General features: G+C 47.2%; 2 protein-coding genes across 2 annotated transcripts in view; one reads left to right on the top strand and one right to left on the bottom strand.

Moving 5' to 3' along the window:
* mrpl45 (mitochondrial ribosomal protein L45) overlaps positions 1-6,046 on the top strand; it is a 101,665-nt gene extending 95,619 nt beyond the window's left edge. The window contains exon 8 of the mRNA XM_059957772.1: positions 5,112-6,046. Coding sequence (XP_059813755.1) covers positions 5,112-5,210 — 99 coding nt within the window. The 3' untranslated portion in view covers positions 5,211-6,046. The remainder of the gene's footprint in view (positions 1-5,111) is intronic.
* Positions 6,047-14,078: 8,032 nt separating this feature from the next.
* Positions 14,079-24,629, bottom strand: part of LOC132385595 (probable G-protein coupled receptor 158) — a 348,836-nt gene continuing 338,285 nt past the window's right edge. The window contains exon 12 of the mRNA XM_059957771.1: positions 14,079-14,206. Coding sequence (XP_059813754.1) covers positions 14,079-14,206 — 128 coding nt within the window. The remainder of the gene's footprint in view (positions 14,207-24,629) is intronic.

Consider the following 24,629-nt stretch of genomic DNA (forward strand, 5'->3'; position numbering starts at 1 on the left):
ACGCGGTGGGACGGGACCTGGACTTCGCGTTCATCTATTTGGATGACATCCTCATAGCCAGCAGCAGTCGTCAGGAGCATCTGTCCCACCTCCGTCAACTCTGTGCCCGACTGAGTGAGTACGGTCTTACAATCAACCCCGCCAAATGCCAGTTCGGACTCGATACCATTGACTTCCTGGGCCACAGGATTACTAAAGACGGGGCAACCCCTCTGCCCGCTAAGGTAGATGCGGTCCGCCACTTGCCCCGACCCACCACGATCAAAGGCCTTCAGGAATTCGTAGGTATGGTCAATTTCTACCGCCGCTTCCTCCCTTCAGCTGCCCGGATCATGCGCCCCCTGTTCGCCCTGATGTCGGGTCCGAGCAAGGACATTACCTGGGACGAGGAGTCCGCCGCCGCTTTCGTTCAAACGAAGGAAGCTTTGGCGAACGCCGCAATGCTAGTACATCCCAGAATGGACGCCCCTACCGCCCTCACAGTGGACGCATCTAACACGGCAGTCGGTGGGGTGCTGGTGCAACTCATCGCAGGTCGCTGGCAACCCCTGGCGTTTTTCAGCAAACACCTGCGACCACCCGAGCTCAAGTACAGTGCTTTCGACCGGGAACTGTTGGCGCTCTACCTGGCAATCCGGCATTTCAGGTACTTCCTAGAAGGTCGGCCCTTCACCGCGTTCACGGACCACAAACCGCTTACCTTTGCGTTTACGAAAGCGTCCGACCCCTGGTCGTCCGGCCAGCAACGCCACCTGTCCTACATCTCTGAATACACAACGGATGTCCGGCACGTCTTGGGTAAGGACAATGTCGTGGCGGATGCGCTCTCTCGCCCTACCGTTCATGCCCTTTCCCAAGGGGTAGACTTTGAGGCACTGGCAGAGGCGCAGCAGGCAGATGAGGAGATTTCAAGTTACAGAACCGCAGTCTCCGGTTTGCAGCTCCAAGACCTCCCCGTGGGCCCGGGTGAGAGGACCCTACTCTGTGACGTCGCCACCGGCCAGCCCCGTCCCGTCGTCCCGACAGCCTGGCGGCGCCGTGTTTTCGACTCCATTCATAACTTGGCGCATCCCTCCATCCGGACAACTGTCCGGATGGTTTCCAGCAGGTTCGTTTGGCACGGACTCCGCAAACAGGTCAGTGAATGGGCCAAAACGTGCATGCACTGCCAGACGGCCAAGGTGCAGCGGCACACCAAAGCCCCACCGCAGCAGTTCCATCCCGCCCACCGGCGTTTCGACCACATTCATGTGGATATCGTGGGCCCCCTGCCAGTGTCGTGCGGAGCGCGGCACCTCCTGACTATCGTGGACCGGTTCACAAGATGGCCAGAGGCGGTCCCGCTCACCGACACCACCTCCGAATCTTGCGCCCGAGCCCTGATCGCCACCTGGATATCTCGCTTTGGTGTACCGGCCCACATTACCTCCGACAGAGGCGCCCAGTTCACCTCCAGCCTGTGGTCAGCTATGGCCAGCCTTTTGGGGACTCAGCTGCACCACACAACTGCCTACCACCTACAGTCGAACGGACTAGTGGAGCGTTTCCACCGTCACCTGAAGTCGGCCCTCATGGCCCGCCTGCGAGGAGCCAACTGGGCGGACGAGCTTCCCTGGGTCCTACTCGGCATCCGCACAGCGCCCAAGGACGACCTGCACGCCTTGTCGGCCGAGTTGGTATACGGCGCGCCCCTGGTCATTGCCGGGGAATTCCTACCAGCCCCACGGGGACAGGAGGATGATCCCGCAGCAGTCCTGGGCAGACTACGCAAGAAGCTCGGTAACCTGGCCCCCATACCCACTTCACAGCACGGGCGGCACCCGACCTGCGTACCCAAAGACCTACAGAACTGTAAGTTTGTGTTTGTACGAAGGGGCGGGCATCGGCCACCGCTGCAGCGGCCATACGAGGGGCCGTTTATGGTGCTCCGGAACAACGGGTCCACGTTCGTGCTGGACGTTGGGGGGAAAGAGGAGGTTTTCATGGTGGACCGCCTCAAACCGGCCCATGTGGACCTGGCGCAACCAGCCGAGTTTCCGGCACCTCGGCGCAGAGGCCGACCTCCCAAGCAGGTTCTGGCCCAGACTGTGGACGTTGGGGGGTATATCGCCGGTTCTGGGGGGGGGGGGGGTTATGTGGTGACCCATTTCCTGGCACATCCGAACCGGCTCACAATTAGATAGCCTACGGGGGTTTGCGAGCACAGAGCTTTGGAGCCTCTGCGCCACGGGGGGCAGGTTGAGGGAGGCTTAAAAGTGAGGCTGAGGATTTCGAATAAAGTTTTTTCCTTCGACTGCAGTTACTGATTCCGTGTCGTAATTTTAGCGATGTGTGTAGCACAGCGCTACATACATACATATATATATATATATATAAAGTTGAATTAAATAAGTAGTACAAAAAGAGTTACGAAAAAGTAGTGAGGTAGTGTTCATGGGTTCAATGTCCATTTAGGAATTGGATGACAGAGGGGAAGAAGCTGTTCCTGAATCATTGAGTGTGTGTCTTCAGGCTCCTGTACCTCCTCCTTGATGGCAGAGGGGAAGAAGCTGTTCCTGAATCGTTGAGTGTGTGTCTTCAGGCTCCTGTACCTCCTCCCTGATGGCAGAGGGGAAGAAGCTGTTCCTGAATCACTGAGTGTGTGTCTTCAGGCTCCTGTACCTCCTCCCTGATGGCAGAGGGGAAGAAGCTGTTCCTGAATCGTTGAGTGTGTGTCTTCAGGCTCCTGTACCTCCTCCCTGATGGCGGAGGGGAAGAAGCTGTTCCTGAATCATTGAGTGTGTGTCTTCAGGCTCCTGTACCTCCTCCCTGATGACAGAGGGGAAGAAGCTGTTCCTGAATCGTTGAGTGTGTGTCTTCAGGCTCCTGTACCTCTTCCCTGATGGTAGCAATGAGATTAGGGCATGTCTTGGGTGTCCTTAAAGATCGCTCCTTGAAGATGTCCTGGATGCTGGGGAGGCTAGTGCTCATGATGAAGTTGACTGAGTTCACAACTTTCTGAATCTTACTTCGATCCTGTGCAGTGCCCCCCCCCCCCCCATACCACGGTGATGCAGCCAGTTAGAATTCCCTCTCACGGTACATCTATAGAAATTTGCGAGCGTCTTTGGTGACATTCCAAATCTCCTCAAACTCCTAATGAAATATAGCCACCATCATTCAGTGATATCTTCCATTTTGCTAATAAAAATCATTTTATACTTGATGAAGATAGGCTGAGCAAGCTAGGGCTTTTCTCTTTGGAGTGAAGGAGGATGAGAGGTGTGCAAGATGATCTTTCTTTTCTGCTATTTGTGCAATTTGTTCGTGGTGCTTCAGTGCAGACTGCAGCGAATAAATGACATGGTGCTAAATTGAACTGAACTGAACTGAACTAAACTAAAATGAACATTCCTAGACCATATTGAGGACTGTGGTTTGAAAGTGTGTTACTCACTTTTTTACTGTTTGCGTGATCTGTTTTTTCCCTCATGCATTGGGTGTTGGGATGGGTTCCATGGTGTTTCTTTGTTTCTGCAGGAGGGGGAATTTCTGTATGCATATTTTGATAATAAATGTACTTTGAATCTTTGATAAGAGACACAGATCAAATGGAGAGCCAGAGACTTTTTCCCAGGGTGGAAATGGTTAAAACGAGGGTGCATGATTTTCAGATCAGGTAGGGATGTCAGAGGTAAGTACTTTACACAGTAGAATGCATTGCCAGGCATGCTGATCCAGGCAGGTACATTAAGGACATTTAAGAGACTCTTAGACATGTGGATGTTAGAGAAATGGAGGGTGATGTGGGAAGGAAGGGTTAGATTGGTCTCAGCACAAGAGGGTCTGTACTGCGCTGTAGTGGTCTTTGTCCTGTGAGTGTTTGCAATTGTAATATGATAATTCTGCAGCCTTTTTAAGAGAGCTCCCCTAGAAGATGTCTGTTGGTTGAAAGGTAATTATTAGCTGGATTCCAGGGATAATCCTTTTGCTTGAATAATGCCAGGGGAATTCCTTTCACAATTATCGGATTCGCCAAGATGGGATCATAGCTTACTCATCTGACATGGATCGCTTGCAGTGGTAGTCGGTCCCTCAGTAATGAGAACATAGAAGACCAAATACAGTACAGGCCCTTCAGCCATGATGTTGTGCTGACCTTTTAACCTATTCTTAAAATCAATCCCTCCATTTTTCTGTCATCCATGTGCCTATCTAAAAGTCTCTTAAGTATCCCTAATGTATCTGCCTCCACCACTACCCGTGGCAGCATATTCCATACACCTACCACTCTCTGTGTAAAAGCCTGAACTCTGACATCCCCTCTTTACCTCCTCCGAACACCTTAAGATTATGTCCCCTTGTATTCAGCCATTTCCACTCTGGAAAAAAGTCTCTGGCTCTCCACTCGATCAATACCTTTCATCATCTTGTACACCCCGATTAAGTCATCTCTCATCCTCCTTTGGTCTAGAGAAAAAAGTCCTAGCTCACTCAACCTCTCCTCATAAGACACCCTCTCTAATCCAGGCAGCATCCTGGTAAATCTCCTCTGCACCCTCTCTGAAGCTTCCACATCCTTCCCATAATGAGGTGACCAGAAGTGAACACAATACTCCAAGTCTGGTCTAACCAAAGCTTTATAGAGCTGCAACATTACCTCATGACCTTTGAATTCAGTGTCCTGACTAATGAAGACCAAACACATTTTAAACCACCTGACCAACTTGTGCGGCAATTTTGAGGGACCCCAATGTTCCTCTGCTCCTCCACACTGCTAATAAGGTCCCTGTATTCTGCCTTCGAATTTGACCTTTGAAAGTGAATCACTTCACACTTTGCCAGATTGAACTCCATCTGCCGTGAGTTAGTGTGTCAGGTAAGATTTTGTGCTCTAGTCTGTACATTGAAGCTAGAAGCCAAGACTGACTTGGGTGTAAGAAATCTACAATTACAGTTGGGGATTTCTTTAAAACCTGAACCCATGTCTTTAAAATATTCCATATAATATAGGATGGATAATGGAGTTACTTTAGAATTCTATTCTTGCTCTGTAAAGCAGGAAATATGAAAAATATTTAATAATTTCAGTGATGGAAATGATAATCTTGTCTTTTTTTTTTAAACACCAGACCATTATGATTCCTGGACCCAAGCTACAGCCATGGGAAGAGTTTGAAGCAAAGAATATTGAGATTCCGAAAGCTGAACCTGTGCAGTGGAGTAAGTGAGAAGTCCTGCGGGGAGACACAAACGGATCGAAAACATTTCTCCATTGCTGTTTGTGCTGGGACATTGTATTTTGAGGAACAAGTTAAATTTATGTGCAACCTGTATGCACTCTGCATTAACTGACTAGTGCCAGACCCTCCGAGACAAATAAACACGCATGGAGCTGGTACAGTACAAAACAGAATCAGAATAATAAATTGTCATGTTCGTATGTTGTGAAACTTGTTTTGGGGCAGCAGTACAGTGCAAAAATAGTGAGGAAGTGTTAATGGGCCATTCAGATATCTGACTTTAATCCGCTTTGGTTTTTCATCAGAATTTATTATTTAGTCCAAGTCTGATCCCAGCACAAGTTTATTTCTCTTGTTAATTTTCAGATTCAGATTTACTTATCACATGTGCATACAGAGAGTGTGTTGTTTTTGTGTTAACAACCAACACACCTAAAGACAGCCCTCAAGCATTGCCAGACCACAATACTCAGCAAAACAGCACAAGCAGCAACAACCAAAGGAAAACTCAAAGCAGTTTTCCACCTTGCCACCACACACACACACACACACACACACACACACACCACACACACACTCAAACACACACAGACACACACACACACTCAAACATACACACACACACACACTCACACACACACACACACACACTCACACACACACACACACACACATACACACTCACACACACTCAAACACACACACACACACACACACTCTCACACACACACACACACACACACACACACACACACACACACACACACACACACACACACACACACACACACACACACACACACACACACACACACACACACACAGTCTTTCAACCTTAAGGTACGACTCCATTCTTAGGCTGCAGACTGACAGGCAGTGGGCCTCCAGTCTGTGCCCTTGCAGAAATCAGGTCACCAACCTGCAGTCCCTGGCCTGGGCTCGCAGACGTCAGGCATCCAACCTCCACTCACAGGCCTAGACCTGCAGAAATCAAGCCTCTGACCTCCATTCCCCGGCCAAGACTTGGAGAAATCAGGCCTCTGGCCTCCAGTCCCTGGCCTGACCTCCCACCTCCAGAGAAGACGACCCAGAGCCTTTGGGCTTTAGGGCTCTACCTCTGGACTCCTGAGCAATCTGCAGGAAATGGTATCTGACAGTTAAGAGCTTAAGATGTACAGACTGGCATCATAAAACCTACAGAGGGCACTTCCCTAGCTGGTCTTCATACCAAGAGCACTGGTGTATTTGTAGTGATTCATCGCTGATGCATTTAAATTTTTGTAGGTAGCTGTCTGCAGATCATGGCATTCAAGATTCAAAAACTTTATTGTCATTCCAACCATACATCAGCTCTGCAGGGCAAAAATGAGACAGTGTTTCCCAGGGGCAAGTGCAATCACAACACAACAAACGCAACAATAAATAGTAAAACACAGCAGCCACATGTCGGTTAAAATCAAGTTAAAAGTGTCCAAAGCAGAGTCAGGTAGAGCAGCTATTTAACAGTCTGACTGCCTGTGGGAGGAAGCTGTTTAGTAGCCTTGTGGTTATAGTTTTGATGCTCCTGTAACGTTTGCCTGATGACAGAAGAGCAAACAGTTTATGTAGAGGGTGTGAGGGGTCTTTAATGAGGTACCGTGTCTTCTGGAGGCATTGACTCTGAAAGAGGTCTTGGACAGAAGGTAGGGAGACCCCAATAACCTTCTCTGCTCCCCTAACCACCCTCTGCAAGGCTTTTTTATTACCCTGTTCCTCCTTTCTTTTTCAATTCCCCATTCTGGTCTCTTCTTGCCCCTTCCTTCCCTTCTCCTCACCTGCCTATAACATCCCCAGGTGCCCCTCCTCTTTCCCTTTCTCCATTGGTCTATTCTCCTCTCCAATCAGATCCCTGCTCCTTCAGCTCTTTACCTTTTCCACGTATCACCTCACAGCTTATATTTCCTGCCCTCCCCCACCTTCTTATTCTGGTTACTGCCCCCTTCCTCTCCAGTCCTGATGTAGGGTCTCAGCCCAAAACATCAACTGTTTATTCTTCTGCAAAGATGCTGCCTGACCTGCTGAATTCACCAGCATTTTGTGTCTTGATTCTGGTTTGGTTTTCACTATATTCTGTACAGATGGTGAGTAATCACAGATGAGTTTGTAGTCTGAAGGAACAAAAACAAGGCTGACATGATGTCTCATTGATGTGGCTGGCAGACACTAAGGTGTGATGTCAGCCCTATAACATTCAATAAATGATGTTAATTACAGTTCTTGGGTTTGTAGTTCACGTGGTATTTATTTATTGGGATATAACGCGGAGTAGGCCCTTCTGGCCCTTTGAGTATCACTGCCAAGCAACCCCCTATTTAACCCAGCCTAACCACGGGACAATTTACAATGACCAATTAACCTACCAACTGGTACGTTTTTGGACTGTGGAAGGAAACCAGAGCACCCAGAGGAAACCCACATGATCATAGGGAGAATGTACAAACTCCTCACAGCCAGTGGTGGGAATTGAACCCAGGTCACTGGTACTGTAAAGCATTGTGCTAACCACTGTTTGTCCCAGGACCTCAATGAATGGTATACACTCGTGAGTTTGAACCCAACAATCTGCCTGGAGCTCAAAGCCTTGCTCCAGCAAGGAAATTCTTAGTCGAGTGACTTGAACTCGTGACCACCTGAGTCTTGGCTGCCACATGAGACCACTGGAAGGACAGAACTTCTAACATGGGCTCACCACTACATCAAAGCAGGAAAATCAGGTTCATTATCACTGACATGTAGAGTCGTAGAGCACATCAGCACAGAGACAAGCCCTTCAGCCCATCTAGTGTCTGCCAAACTATTATTCTACCGACCCAAACTTCTAAATGTTAAAATCAAATTTGCATCCACCACTTCCACTGGCAGCTTGCTCCACACTTGTGTCACCCCTCAGGTTCGCATTAAGTATTTCACCTTTTGCCCTTAACCCATGACCTCTCATTCTTGTCTCACCCAACCTCGGTGGAAAAAGCCTGCTTGCATTTACCCTAACTATGTCCTATCTCTATCTACAGTATACGTCATGAAATTTGCTGTTTTGTGGCAGGAGTATGCACAATAGATAAAAATGATTGTAAATTACAATAAGTAGGTTAATAGTGCAAAAAGAGAGTGTTGGCGCATGGTCTAGTGGATAAGGCATCGGTCTAGTGATCTGTAAGTCACTGGTTCGAGCCTCAGCTGAGGCAGCGTGTTGTGTCCTTGAGCAAGGCACTTAACCACACATTACTCTGTGATGACACCGGTGCCAAACTGCTTGGGTCCTAGTGCCCTTCCCTTGGGCAACATTGGTGGCGTGGAGAGGGGAGACTTGCAGCTTGGGCAACTGCCAGTCTCCCATACAACCCTGGAAACCTTCCAAGGTGCAAGTCCATGGTCTCATGAGACTTAACGGGTGCCTATTCCTATTCTAGTGCAAAAAGAGAACATGTGTTTATGGGTTCATTGACTGTTCAGAAGTCTGATGGGAAAATGGAAGAAACTGTTTCTAAAACATTTTGTGTGGTCTTCAGGCTCCTGTACCTCCTCCATAATGGTCATAACGAGAAGAGGGCATGGCCCGAATGGTGAGAGTCCCTCATGATGGATGCTACCTTCTTGAGGCATCAACTTTTAAAGATGTCCCCCATGGTGGAGAGGCTAGTGCCTGTGATGGAGCTGGTTGAGTTTACAACCCTCTGCAGATGTGATCATCAGTGCCATTCAGTCCCTAAACTCCTACCATGCTCAAATCAGTGCAGAAAGGGTAAAGAATTGGCAGATGGGATACAATATGGGGAAGTGTATTGTCATGCATCTTAGTAGGAGGAAGAAAGGTCCCGAAGGGTCTCGGCCCGAAACGTCGACAGCGCTTCTCCCTATAGGTGCTGCCTGGCCTGCTGTGTTCCACCAGCATTCTGTGTGTGTTGATGTAATGTTGAGGCTTTATAAAGCACCAGCGAGGCCTCACTTGGAGAATGCTGAGTTGTGTTTGGCCCCTTATTTAAGAAAGGAAGTGCTGACGTTGGAGAGGATTCAGAGGAGGTTCACGAGAATGATTCTGGGAATGAAAGGGTTACCATATCAGCAGCAATCAGAGGCTCTGGTCCTGAACTCACTGGAATTTGGAAGCATGGGGGGGTGGGGGGGGGGCGTGCGTATCTCCTGAAACCTATCGAATGTTGAAAGAGCCAGATAGACTGGAAGTGAAGAGGATGTTTCTCTTGGTGGGAGAGTCTAGAGCCAGAGGGCACAGCCTCAACATAGAAGGGCGTCCATTTAGAACAGGTAAGGATGAATTTTTTTAGCCAGTGGGTGGTGAATCTGGAATTCATTGCCACAGGTGGCTGTGGAGGCCAGGTCACCGGATGCATTTAAGGCAGAGGTTAATAGGTTCTTGATTAGTCAGGGTGTGAAAGGATCTGGGAGAAGGCAGGAGAATGGGGTTGAGAGGAAAATGGATCAGCCATGATGAAATAGGGGAGCAGACTCGATGGGCCAAATGGCCTAATTCTGCTCCTATGTCTTATCTTGTAAGAATGTGACATTTCCAAGAAACTGGTGATTGCCAATACTTCCTTTACCAGTTTCCTGAGATTAGTTGATAATATCTAAGTGATTGTTGGAGCAACTTATTCTACTGGCAGTGTTCAAGGTCAAAATCACTTTACATTCAAAGACTTCAGGCTGGAAACTTGTAGGAACACATTTCAGAATCATGGGGGGTGCTGGCTTTCAAGTGAGAAATGCACTGGCTGTGTGAATTTATTCAAAGCACAGTCTGCTTGCAATCTGTCAACAGAATGTAACTTGTGCTTACTGATCCGATGGCTTCAAGCTGAGTTTGCATTTATAAATTTTTTTTAACAGATGATACAAGGATCTTGGGGTCCACATCCATAGATCAAAGTTGCTGTGCAGGTTGATAAGACTGAAGATGGATGTGAAGAGGATGTTTCCTTTAGTGGGGGAGTTTGAATATGTTTTTAATTAGTAAGAGGGTGAAAGGATATAGGGATAAGGTAAGAGAATGAGGCTGAGAGGGAAATGGATCAGCCATGATGGTATAGTAGAGCAGACTCAATGGGCTGAATGGTCTAATTCTCCTATGTCTTATGGTCTAAGATTCAAATCTATTTATATGATTGGGCGGTTAAGGAGGCATGTGATATGGTGTTGACCTTCATTAAATCAGGGGAATAGGGTGCCACAGTAGCGTAGTGGTTAGCACGATGTTATTACATCTTGGGGCATCAGATTTTGGAGTTCACCTCTGCACCATTTTGTCCATTCTCCCAGTGACCACATGGCTTTTCTCCGGGTGCTCCGGCTTCCTCCCACAGTCCAAAGATTAGTAGGTTAATTGGTTATTGTAAGTTATCCTGTGATTAGGCTTGGGTTAATAGGTGGGTTGCTGGGGCAGTGCGACTTGTTGGGCTGGAAGTATTACTAATTTAGGTAAATAAATAAAATTAAAGTTCAAGGCACGTGAGCTAATGTTGCAGAAATGTTAAATTCAAGTCTGTCAGGGGCAATAGTGAGTGCAATTGCTATTACTAGGGAGAAGGTGCTAGGGAAACTGAAAGATCTGAAGGTAGATAAGTCACCCTGACCAGATGGACCGCACCCTAGGGTTCTGAAAGAGATTATGGATGTCTTGGTAAGGATCTTTCAAGGATCACTAGATCCTGGAGGGCTGGGAACTCCACTTTTCAAGAAGGGAAGGAGGCCAAAGAAAGGAAATTATAGACCAGTTAGTCTGACCTCAGTGGTTGGGAAATCTTGCCTGAGAAATCTGTTGAAATTCTTTGAGGAAATAACAGGCAGGATAGGCAAAGGAGAGTTAATGGATGTTGTGTATTTGGATTTTCAGAAGGCCTTTGACAAGGTGCCGCACATGAGGCTGATTAACAAGATAAGAACCCATGGTATTACAGGAATGATAGTAGCATGGATAGAAGATTGGCTGACTGGTAAGAGGCAAAGAGTGGGAATAAAGCTGTTTGGCTGGTGGTGACTGACTTGCGGTGTTCTACAGGGATCAGTGTTGGGACTACTGCTGTTCATGTTTCCCTGGAAAGATAGGCACCTGCAGATTGACTTGGACTGATCGGGAGAATGAGCAAAGAAGTGGAGATGGAACTTAGTTTAGGGAAGTGTATGGTCATTGCTTTGGTAGAAGGACTAAAGGCATAGACAATTTTCTAACTGGGAAGAAAATTCAGAAATCAGAAGTGAGTCAACTTGGGAGTCCTTGTGCAGGATTCCCTAAAGGTTAACTTGCAGGTTGAGTTGGTGGTAAGGGAAGCAAATACAATGTTAGCATTCATTTCGAAAGGACTAGTATATAAGAGCAAAGATGTGATGATGAGGCTTTATTAGACATTGGCCAGACCACACTTGGAGAATTGTGAGCAGTTTTGGGTCCTTTATCTAAGAAAATATGTGCTGGGATTGGAGAGGGTCCAGAGGAGGTTCATGAGAATAATTCTGGGAATGAAAGGGTTAACGTACATGTGAGGAGCGTTGATGTCCCTGGGTCTGTGCTTCCTGGAGTTTAGAAGAATGATAGGGAATCTCACAGAAACCTACGGAATATTGAAAGGCCTAGATAGAGTGAATGTGGAGAGGATGTTTCCTATAGTGGGAGAGTCTAGGACCAGAGGACACAGATAGCGTGGATGTGGAGAGGATGTTTCCTATATTGGGGGAGTCTAGGACCAGAGGACACAGATAGAGTGGATGTGGAAAGGATGTTTCCTATAATGGAGGAATCTAGGACCAGAAGGCAGAGACTCAGAAAAGAGGGACGTCCATTTAGAACAGAGATGAGGAGGAATTTCTTTAGCCAGAAGGTAGTGAACCTGTGGAATTCATTGCCACAGACAGCTTTGGAAGCCATATCATTGAGTATATTTAGAGCAGTGGTTGATAGGTCCTTGATTAGTCAGTTATTGGGAGAAGGTAGGAGAATGGGATTGAGGGGGATAATAAATCAGCCATGGTGGAATGGTGTAGAAGAATTGTTGGGCCAAATGGTCTAATTCTGTTCCTATCTTTTAAAGTTCTTTAAGACACTGGTTAGACCACACTTGGAATATTGTGTTCAGTTCTAGTCACTTCTTTATAAGAAGGATGTGGAAGCTTTAGAGAAAGTGCAGAGCAAATTTACCAGTATGTTGCCTGGATTACAGAGCATGTCTTATGAGGGGTAGGTTGAGTGAGCTGGGGCTTTTCTCTTGAGTGAAGGAGGATGAGAGGTGACGATAGAGGTGTACAATATAAAAAGAGACGTAGATCGAAAAGAGAGCCAGAGATTTTTTCCTCGTGTGCAAATGGCATATATAAAGGAGCATAATTTTAAGGTGATTGGAGGACATTATTGTGGTCAAAGGTGGGTGTTTTACACAGAGAGTAGTGGGTGTGTGGAATATCCTGCCAGGGATGATGGTAGAGGCAGGTACATTGGAGATATGTTAAGAAAATCTTAGGCATGTGGATGATTGAAAAATGGAGAGCTATGTAGGAGGGAAGGGTCTTGGAGTAGATTGAAAGGTCGGCACAACATCATGGGCTGGGCTGTGTTCTTTGTTTTACAGGAACATGTGAATGGAAAGCAGCAGGGAGGGGCTGAGAGGAGCTTCAAGGAAGGGGGAGAAGTGTTGAGGTTGAGGGAGGTAATTCCAGATCTTGGCATCTGAAGATGAGGCCATTAAATTATATATACAGCTGATTTATTTCCTTTATCAATGCCATTCTCCTCATAATCTTTGATGCCCTGAATAATCAAGAACCGAGCAACTACTGTTTTAAATACACTCGGGGGACTTATCCACCTTCAGACCTTTCAGCTTCACAAGCACCTACTCCTTCGTAATACACTCACTTCTGCCCCCTGACACTCTCGAATTTCTGGCATTCTGCTAGGGTCTTCCGCAGTGAAGACTGTTGCAAAATATTAAGTTTGTCTGCCCATTTTTTGTTCCCCATTACTACCTCTCCAGCATCGTTTTCCAGCAGTCCAATATCCACTCTCGCATCTCTTTTACTCTGTGCAAATCCCTTAACCACCTATATATATCCGTGCCTAAGACTTTTAGCAACGTGGGGCAGGGAACATTTGTAAATCCGGGAGCAGCACAGGATGTTGGGAACAGTGAAGGTGCAGCACTGCGGGAGAGGTGTGGGACAGGTGGGTGAGAAGGAGTGCTGGGGTGGGGGGGGGGGGGAAGGTGGTATAGAGGGTACAGACACACGCAATCCTCAGACACCGGGCAAGGTCATTTGATTCCAAACAATCGGTTTATTGATCATCACAGAATGTGTCTCTGGTGTTTCCCACTCCCTCCCCTCTCTCTTTCCCTTTTCCCAACTATGATCCCCCTCTCCCTGCCCCCTTCCCACTCTCAGTCCACAATAGAGACCCAGATCAGAATCGGGTTTATCATCACTCACACATGTCATGAAATTTGTTGTTTTGTGGCAGCAGTACAGGGCAATACATAAAATTACTACAGTACTGTGCAAAAGTCTTAAGCACCCTAGCTATAAATACGTGCCTAACACTTTTGCATGGTACCATATATTTGAAAAGAAACTTTCCATATCCTCTTATATATTATGGGGCCATGAACGTGATTCAAGTCAGGGGTTGGAGTCCTGAATTTGAGCAGCACAAGAATGTCGCAGGTTGTACACTGCAGGAGGCTACACCGATAGGGAAGCATGTGAATCCAACAGAAAACTTCAAAGAAAGGGGGTTTTTAAAATCAAGACAGCTGTAAGTAGGATCCACTCCCCTATGACCCGTCCCCCCTTTAAACCTTTATCTGCCATATACGTTTACATCTGGGAGACCTGCAGCTTCCCAGATAACCACATCTGCACCAGGTGCAGCTCCTCAGAGAACGTGTTAAGGGCCTGGAGCTGTAGCTCGATGACTTCTGGCTCATTCGGGAGACCGAGGAATTCTCAGAACAGAAAGATGTCCCTTTAGAACAGAGATGAGGAGGAATTTCTTTAGCCAGAGAGTGGTGAATCTGTGGAATTCATTGCCACAGGCAGCTGTGGAGACCAAGTCATTGGGTACATTTAAGGCAGAGGTTGATAGATTCTTGATTAGTCAGGGCATGTAGGGATATGGGGAGAAGGCAGGAGATTGGGGTTGAGAGGGAAATGGATCAGCCATGATGAAACGGTGGAGCAGACTCAATGGGCCAAATGGCCTCATTCGGCTCCTGTAACTAACATTCTTGCGTGTCACAGGTTGTATGCTGCAGGAGGTTACACAGACAGGGGAGATAAAGATTAATAATTAGTTTTATTTGTCACATGTATGTTGAAACATACCATGAAATGCATCGTTTGTGTCAAATCAGAGAGGATTGTGCTGGGGTCAGCCAGCAAGTGCTTCGGCTAACACAGCATATTCACAACTTTCTAACCCTGACTCATCTGTCTTTGGAGAGAGGGATGAAACCCATGTGGTCATGGTGCGAACGTATGAACTTACAGGGAATTGAACCCCGATCACTGGTGCTGCGAAGGAGAGTAGCCAACAGGAAACTTAAAATAAGCTGGGAATTTTAAAATCAGGACAGCTATATGTGGGCAACACCCCCCTCTTATCCTCTTTTCTCCTCTATCTCATTGGTCGCATTGCCCCTTTTCCCTGTCCTTCCCCCTCACATCACCCTTCCTCTGGTTACCCTCCCCATCTCCTCCCCTTTCTCCCACCTTCAGTCCTTCGTCAATATTTGAGAAAAGCTTGGCTTGTCCAAAGAAGACAAAAGTTAGTGATTAAAGGTCTGTAATTAGGGATCTGTACTGAGACCTCTGCTGTTGTATATATACAGCCTGGATGAAAGTGTAGATGGTGGGTGGGGTAATATTTGAGGAAATCTGTAGATGCTGGAAATCCAGGCGACACACACAAGATGCTGGAGAAGCTCAGCAGGTCAGGCATTTCAATTCTACTTCCCATTCCCATTCTGACATCAGTCAATGGCCTCCATTACTGCCACGATGAGGCCACTCTCAGGTTGGAGGAGCAACACCTCATATTCCGTCTAGCATCAACCTGATGGCATGAACATCGATTTCTTGAAGTTCCAGTAATTACACCCCCCCCCCCACCTTCACCATTCTCATTCCTGTTCCCTCTCTCACCTCATCTCCTTACCTGGCTATCACCTCCCTCTGATGCTCCTCCTCCTTCCCTTTCTCCCATGGTCTTCTGCCCTCTCCAATCAGATTCCCCCTTCTCCAGCCCTTTATCTTTCACCAATTGACTCCCAGCTCTTTACTTCACCGTCTCCCCACTCCCAGTTTCACCTATCACTTTGTATTTCTTCATCCCCTCCCCCCCACCAACTTGCACTAACTTCTCATCTTTTTTTCCCAGTCTCAGTCCAAAACGTCAACTGGTTACTCTTTTCTATAGACACTGCCTGGCCTGCTGAGTTCCTCCAGCATTTTGTGTGTTTTGCTTGGGTGGGTTCATGACCTCTATTTGTAGTCCCACCCAGCCTCAGAGGAAAACCCTGCCTGCATTTCCCCTATCAAATCTCTCCTCACTCTCCTATGCTCCTGGGAAAAATGACCTAACCTCTTCAACCTTTCCCTATAACTCAGATCCTCAAGTCCCAGCGACATCCTTGTAAATTTTCTCTGTATTCTTTCAGCCTTATTGATATTTAGGTGACCAGAACTGCACATGATACTCTTAAATTAAGCCTCAGCAACATCTTATACATATTCAACATAACATCCCAACTGAATGCTTTGATTTATGAAAGCTAATGTACCGATAGGTGGAGATGCGTTTCTACCAAAGGAGGTGTAAGGTGCTCCTTCCCTCCGCTAGCCTGCAGGTCACCCTTGGCAAGGTGTAGCACCTGCTTAGCCCCCGATCAGGGTCACGTGGTCGTACGAGCAGCCGGTGCAGATTACAAGTCCTGGTTATGCGACCACTGACGCCAGGCAGACAATCTCTGAAGAGTATTGATAATGGCTGGGGTCACCCGTCTTGTAAAGACACTGCCCAGAAGGCAATGGCAAACCACTTCTGTGGAAAAATTTGCCAGGAATGGTCAATGGTCACATGACCTGGCACATAATGATGATGATGAATGTGCCAAAAGCTTTCTTTACGACCCTATCTACCCGTGACACCACTTTCAAGGAATGATGAGTCTGTATTCCCCGATCACTTTGCTGAATGAAGTATTTTATATCAATTGGGGAATCGATTGGAGTCCATGAAAACACAATTACCCATTGCCAGTGTATTGGTGCAGTAATTTTTATCATAGAACATGACAGCACAGTAAAGGTCCTTGAGCCCACAATGTTGCGCTGACCTATATAAACTTACTCAGGGGTGGCAAGGTAGTATAGCGCTTTACTGGAGCATGGTATCAGCCAAGGATCTGACTCCGTAATATTTCACAATGTAAGGATCGTATACATTTATGTTAGGTGACTCCCTTTCTGCAGAGTTTTGACATTTTCAAAGTTCAAATTTATTATCAAAGTATGTATATAGAAACATAGAAATCTACAGCACATTACAGGCCCTTCGGCCCACAATGTTGTGCCGACCATGTAACCTGCTCTAGAAGCTGCCTAGAATTCCCCTAGCGCATAGCCCTCTGTTTTTCTAAGCTATTTGTCTAAGAGTTTCTTCAAAGACCCTATTGTACCCACCTCCACCACCTTCGCTGGCAGTGCATGGATGCACCCACCACTCTCTGTGTGAAAAACTTATCTCTGACATCCCCTTTGTACCTACTTCCAAGCACCTTAACACTATGCCCCCTCATGTTAGCCATTTCAGTCCTGGGAAAAAGCCTCTGACTATCCACAAGATTAATGCCTCTCATCATCCTGTACACCTCTGTCAGGTCACCCCTCATCCTCCATTGCTCCAAGGAAAAAAGGCCGAATTCACTCAACCTATTCTCATAAGGCATGCTCCCCAATCCAGGCAACATCCTTGTAAATCTCCCCTGCACCCTTTCTATGGTTTCCACATCCTTCCTGTAGTGAGGAGACTAGAACTGAGCACAGTACTCCAAGTGGGGTCTGACCAGGGTCCTATATAGCTGCAACATTACCTCTCGGCTCTTGAACTCAGTCCCATGTTTGTTGAAGGCCAATGCACCATATGTCTTCTTAACAACAATGGCAACCTGCACAGCAGCTTTGAGTGTCCTATGGACTCGGATCCCAAGATCTCTCTGATCCTCCAAACTGCCAAGAGTCTTACCATTAATATTATATTCTGTCATCAAATTTGACCAACGAAAATGAACCACTTCACACTTATATGGGTTGAACTCCATCCAGCACTTCTCAGCCTAGTTCCGCATCCTATCAATGTCCCACTGTAACCTCTGACAGCCCTCCACACTATCCACAACACCCCCGACTTTTTGTGTCATCAGCAACCTTATTAACTCACCCTTCTACTTCCTCATCCAGGGCATTTAATAAAATCACAAAGAGTAGGGGTCCCAGAACAGATCCCTGAGGCACACCACTGGTCACCGACCTCCATGCAGAGTATGACACGTCTACAACCACTCTTTGCCTTCTGTGGGCAAGCCAGTTCTCGATCCACAAAGCAACGTCCCCTTGGATCCCATGCCGCCTTACTTTCTCAATAAGCCTTGCATAGGGAACCTTGTTAAATGCCTTGCTGAAATCAATATACACTACATCCACTGCTCTTCCTTCATCAATGTGTTTTGCTACATCCTCAAAGAATTCAATCAGGCTTATAAGACACAACCTGCCCTTGACAAAGCCATGCTGACTATCCCTAATCAGATTATGTCTCTGCAAATGCTCATAAATCCTGACTCTCAGGATTGCCCACCACTGAAGTAAGACTCCCTGGTCTATAATTTCCTGGGTTATCTCTACTCCTTTTCTTGAACAAAGGAACAGTGTTTGCAACCTTCCAATCCTCTGGTCTTTCTTCCATCCCTATTGATGATGCAAAGATCACCGCCAGAGACTCAGCAATCTCCTCCCTCGCTTCCTACAGTAGCCTGGGGTATATCTCGTCCAGTCCCGGCAACTTATCTAACAATGCCTTTCAAAAGCTCCAGCACATCCTCTTTCTAAATGTCTATACACTCATGCTTCAGTCCACTGTAACTCATCCCCACAATTGCTGAAGTCCTTTTCCCTGGTGAATACTGAAGCAAAGTATTCATTAAGTACCTCCGCTACCTCCTCTGGCTCCACACACATTTCCACCATCACACCTGACTGGCCCTATTCTCACACAGCTCATCCTCCTGCTCTTCACAAACTTGTAGAGTGCCTTAGGGGTTTCCTTAATCCTGCTCACCAAGGCCTTCTCATGGCCCCTTCCCACTCTCCTAATTTCATTCTTGAGCTCCTTCCTGGCACCCTTGTAATTTTCTAGATCTCTAGCAGTACCTAGTTCCTTGAACCTTTCATAAGTTTTTCTTTTCTTCTTAACTAGTTTTTCTACATCTTTTGTTCACCATGGTTCCTGTACCCTACCATTCTTTCCCTGCCTCAATGGAACATACCTATGCAGAATGCCATGCGAACATCTGCCACATTTCAGCTGTGCATTTCCCTGAGAACATCAGCTCCCAGTTTATGTTCCCAAGTTCCTGCTTAATAGCATCATATTTCCCCCTACCCCAATTAAAATTTTCCCAAATTGTCTGCTCCTACCCCTCTCCAGCAAAGGAGATAGAGTTGTGATCACTATCTCCAAAACACCCTCCCACTGAGAGATCTGACACCTGACCAGGTTCATTTCCCAATACCAGATCAAGTACAGCCTCTTCTCTCATTGGCTTACCTACATGTTGCATCAGGAAACCTTCCTGAACACACCTAACAAACTCCACCCCATCTAAACCCCTCATTCTAGGGAGATGCCAGTCTATATTAGGAAAGTTAAATTCACCCATCACAACGACCCTATTATTATTGCACCATTCCAGAACCTGCCTTCCTATCTGCTCCTTGATGTCTCTGTTACTATTAGAGGGTCTATAAAAAACACCCAGTAGAGCTATTGTCCCCAACGACTCCGTAGACAATCCCTTCATGACTTCCTCCTTTTCTGCAGCCGTGTATATACCTCTGATCAGCAATGCCACTCCCCCACCTCTTTTGCCTCGCTCTCTGTTCTTTTTGAAACATCTAAAGCCCGGCACACTCAACAGCCATTCCTGCCTGAGTCATCCAAGTCTCTGTAATGGCCACAACATCATAGTTCCATGTATTGATCCACACTTCATCTGCCTTGTTTATGATACTCCTTGCATTAAAATAGACGCATCTCAAACCATCTGTATGAATGTTTCTTTGCTATATCATCTGCTTATCCTTCCCCATAAACTCCCTACAAGCTGTCACTACTTGTACGCCAACTGCCCCAACCTCTGCCTCTTCACTTTGGTTCCCCTCCAGTTCAGGCGCAATTTGTCCCACTTGTATAGGTCACTCCTTCCCCAGAAAAGGCTCCAGTGATCCAAGGACTTGAAACCCTGCCCCAGCTCCTCAGCCACTCATCCATCTGCGCTATCTTCCTGTTCTGATTATTAATCTTCAATAGCTCGTGGCATTGGGAGTAATCCAGAGATTACCACCTTGGAGGTCCTGCTCTTCAGCCTCCCTCCAAATTCCCTAAAGTTACTGCGCAGGACCTCTACCCCTCTCCTGCCAATGTCATTGGTACCAACATGCACCTCCAGCTGCTCACCCTCCCCTTCACGAATATTCTGCAACAGCTCAGAGACACCCTGGACCCTAGTACACTGTTCTGGCAGAGACTCAGAGACACCCTGGACCCTAGTACACTGTTCTGGCAGAGACTCAGAGACACCCTGGACCCTAGTACACTGTTCTGGCAGAGACTCAGAGACACCCTGGACCCTAGTACACTGTTCTGGCAGAGACTCAGAGACACCCTGGACCCTAGTACACTGTTCTGGCAGAGACTCAGAGACACCCTGGACCCTAGTACACTGTTCTGGCAGAGACTCAGAGACACCCTGGACCCTAGTACACTGTTCTGGCAGAGACTCAGAGACACCCTGGACCCTAGTACACTGTTCTGGCAGAGACTCAGAGACACCCTGGACCCGAGCACCCCGGAGGCAATACACCATCCTGGCATCTCCTTTGCTGCTGCAGAATCTCCTGTTGGTCCCCCTGACTATCGTGTCCCCTGTGACTATTGCTCTGCCAGACTTCACTCTACCCTGCGGAGGCTCAGAACCGACCACAGTGCTATTGGTCTGGCTGCTGCTGCCTTGCCCAGACAGGTAATCCCCCTCAGCAGTATCCAAATGGGTATACGTTGCTGAGGGGAATGGCCACCGGGGCACCTGCACTGACTTCCTTCCCCCTTTACCTCTCTTGGTGTTCACCCATCTACTCCCTGAATTCTGCACTCTGGGTGCAACCACCTGCTCGAAAGATGTACCTCTCAATTGTTCTGCCTCCTGGATGATCCTAAGTTCATCCAACTCCAGCGCCTTAATTCGGTCATTCAGGAGCTGGAGTTGGCTGAACTTCCCTCGGATGTATTCATCAGGGAGACTATCAGGGTCCATGAATTCCCACACCCTACAGGAGGAGCATTCCACTGCCTGCAGGCAACCAAGACCAACTCTTCTAACCTGTGTCTTTGGCCTCAGACACTTCCCATCGAAACTTCTTGAGTCAAAGCCGAACACTCTCACTCTCACTGCTGGCCCACTCCCGACAGTGGTAGTAGTACCGAGAAGAGAGGGAGACCGGTCAAGCACAGGCAGACGGTGCTAAAAACCTGTTCGTTTTCCTCTCTCAGCCTCGGCAATTTTAATCGCTTTAATCGGTGCTCGTAATGGAGCCGAGCATGGGCTGTCAGACCTCGCCGCAGCGTCCCTACAGAGTGGCAAGGACGTTCCACATTCAGGGAGTCAGGTGACAACGAATATGACCCCAGGGTATCAGTGATAAACTCTCTCTGCCAGTCTGATTAGAATGGGGATCTCCACTTCTTCCAGTAATACTGATTAAATTCGTGCTTTAAATCTGACTGTTGTTGGAGGGCCATATTATTTGTTTTGTCTAAATGTGTCACCCTTAATATCCTCTGTGGACTTCGAGAGCAGATTTGGCCACATTGTCCCTCCCCTGTTCCAAGTACCAGAACAGTTATTACCCTTCAACCATCTGCCTCTTGAACCAGAGGGTGTAACTTCCAACACGCCAACACTGAACTGGTCCCACAACCTATGAACTCACCTTCATCTCATGTTCTCGATATTTATTATTTACTTATTTCTTCTTTTTTTCTTTTTGTATTTGCACAGTTTGTTTTCTGTCCATCCTTTCATTGATTATTTTGTGTTTCTTGTATTTACTGTGAATGCCCAAATCTCAGAGTTGGTGACATATACTGATAGTCAATTTACTTTGAACTTTCACCTGAAGCACCTACAGTATACACATAGCACTGGACAGAACTGAAACGATCAGGTAGAGGCACAGAGATTTAGGTCCAACACTCATAACTAAATAGAATTTTCACAATTTCAGGATGCCTCAAAACACTTACAGCTGATAAAATAATTTCTGAATGGTCACCCAGAGAGAAAGCTGCATAAAGTAGTGGATACGGCCCAACCATTGAGCACATCTACAAGACACAAGAAAGCAGCGTTCATCATCAAGGGCGCAACATCCAGGCCATGCTCTCTTCTCACTGCTGCTATTACAGGAGCCTCAGGTCCCGCACCGCCAGGCTCAAGAATAGTTATTACCCTACAGCCATCAGGCTCCTGAACCAATGTAGGGTTTTGTGAATAAAACGTGTGAGAGTCATTTTTAGTGCTTAACAGAAGCCGCACCGCTTTACTTCCATTACAAACAAACCAAAAGCAGTCACCTTACACTGATGTCATTACGTCAGACACCGTCTCTTATAGTGAACACAACAACTCAAAGATGGTGATTCTGAATTATGTAGAACAGTTTCTATTATGACCAACCTGTGTCATCTGTCACCCATGACATTACCCCTACACAGCTCCCCACCCCCAGAATTCACCAAAAACAGCGCAGAGAGTCCATCTGGAGCTCACTGGCGCAGCCCGGCTAAAGTCCTGTGTGCTTTGACTGGAGCCGCTGGCTCACCCAGGGGTGTGCTGGCATGTCCTGAAGGGGGCACGGTAGTGGAACCATCAGATCTTGGTGAGCCGGGTTGAGGCGATCAACAGAAATACATTCAGGTTTACCCTTCCTTCCTATAATAAAAGTCTTTTCACTCCATTCCAAAATGCAGAATGGGCCAATGTAAGGGGACTTAAGGGGTTATTGGTGTGCATCATGATGGACAAAAATGAGCAAAGTTGAATGTAGGTCAACTATAAACCCGGAGTGCTGCATAGCATGATGGGAGGTAGGAATAGGTGGAGAGCAATTGAGTTTACTGAGGACGGAGGAACGCTGCTGAGACACTGACCAGGTGGAATAAAATCACCCAACACCCATTGCAGCTGCTCGTATACCAATTTAGACACAGGTCCTCTTTAGGACTGGTTCTGAGCCCCAGCGGGACCCACGGGAGACAATTGTGCCAACACTCATCTGACAGGCTTTAAGGAACAGTGAAACCGTTCACACAGACCATTGGGCTGCAGGTGATGCAATTTAACGTTGAGGTCTGACGTGAATTGGGGACTGCAATCGGAAGAACCGAGTAACCCAGGCATAGATGAATGTCCACAGTCATCGTCAACACTAAAAGGGCAACCTCTGGCCACCTGGTGGCAAGGAGATGCGTGAAACCACGGGCGGGAGGAAGAAGACCAACCAGGTCTACACTGACGTGGTCAAACCATGACAGTCAATTTTTGCTCACTGACACACAACACATGCTGCACTCCAGTCTTTGTGAAGCTTTCCCGTCTGGATGCAAGAGGCCGTGAATGGAGTCAGAACAGTACGCCTCCAGTTTGCAGGCACTATGGGATGAGGGGGTGCATATGGCATCGACGGTGGGCAAACACCCTTTCAGGGGCTGCCGGCTGAAGAAGGCTGCCACACGCCTCTGACTAACCGTTCGTGCACAGCACTCACAGCACAGTTTGAGGCATCAGTAGTAATGGCTGTAGGTGCATGTGGAGCAGGTATGCTGTTAGAGTCAGGTTCGAAAGAGATCATTCGGGGTCGTCAAATGCTCTGGTCATGTCAGCTGACCAGCCGAGTACACAGTTAGGGGCATTACCTTTAAGGCCCTATACAGGGAAGAGCAGAAGTTCAGCAGCTTGCGGAATAAACCAGTGATAGAAATTCAACATACTTAAAAATTCTTGCAGTGCTTTGGTAGTGCAGAGCAGTGGAAAATCTATAATAGCGGTGACTTTCGATGGTAGGGGTGTTGCATCTTCTGCAGAGGTGCGGTGGCCAAGAATGTCAATAGTAGATAACCCAAACTGGTACTTAGTGATGTTAATTATCATCCCTTATTGGCTTAAGTGCTTGAAAAGCGTGCGGAGATGTGATAAGTATGTCAGCCAGGTAAACAAAAAGAAAACCTAAGTCTTTTAGTCACTGGAAAGTCCGTGCTTGCATTTTTCAGCCCTTATGGCATGCACAGGAACTCAAGTGGGCCAAACAGAGCAATAACTGCAGCTTTGGGAACGTCCGCAACACACACAGGCACCTGATGGTAGCCCCCTCACTTTCGAAAACAAAAATCTTTCTGGCTAAATTTGCTGAAAAGTCTTGAATATGTGGGACGGGGTAACGATGAGGGGGTAGTAAGGTGGTAAAGCTACTCGACCAGCCTAGCAAGCTCAGCCTTCACGATGGCCAACTTTTTTGAGTCCAGTATACATGCACGGGAGAGGAGCGGCGAGCCTGTTGTGGGAATGTGGTGCTCGACCCCCATGCTTTGTGACTGCAGTGGAAAATGCGGGCTTGTTGAGGCTTGGGGACTCACATGTGGTGGTGCATGTGCTATAGAAAGTTGTCGTGGGAAACTTACTGGGGGTATGTGGTAATGGCATCCGCAAGCTGGCAGTTCTTAAGATCAATGACATAGGCAGAAAAGGGGAAGAGGTCCTACTCAGTGAGTATATAGAGTTGGGAAAGAAGCTGAAGAGAAGGATCTCTGGATTACTCCCTGGGACACAGGCTAGTGCAGGTAGGAATGAGGTGATAGCACAGATGAATGAGTGGATAAGGAGATGGTGCAGGGGCAGGGTTTTAAGTTCTTGGATCATTGGAATATTTTTTGGAGAAGGGGTGACCTGTACAAGTGGGACAGGTTGTACCTGAACTGGAGGGGAACCAATATCCTGGCTGGGAGGTTTGTTAATGCTACTCGGGAGGGTTTAAAAT

This window comes from Hypanus sabinus (assembly GCF_030144855.1).
Source record: "Hypanus sabinus isolate sHypSab1 chromosome X1 unlocalized genomic scaffold, sHypSab1.hap1 SUPER_X1_unloc_13, whole genome shotgun sequence".
Taxonomy (NCBI): Eukaryota; Metazoa; Chordata; class Chondrichthyes; order Myliobatiformes; family Dasyatidae; genus Hypanus; species Hypanus sabinus.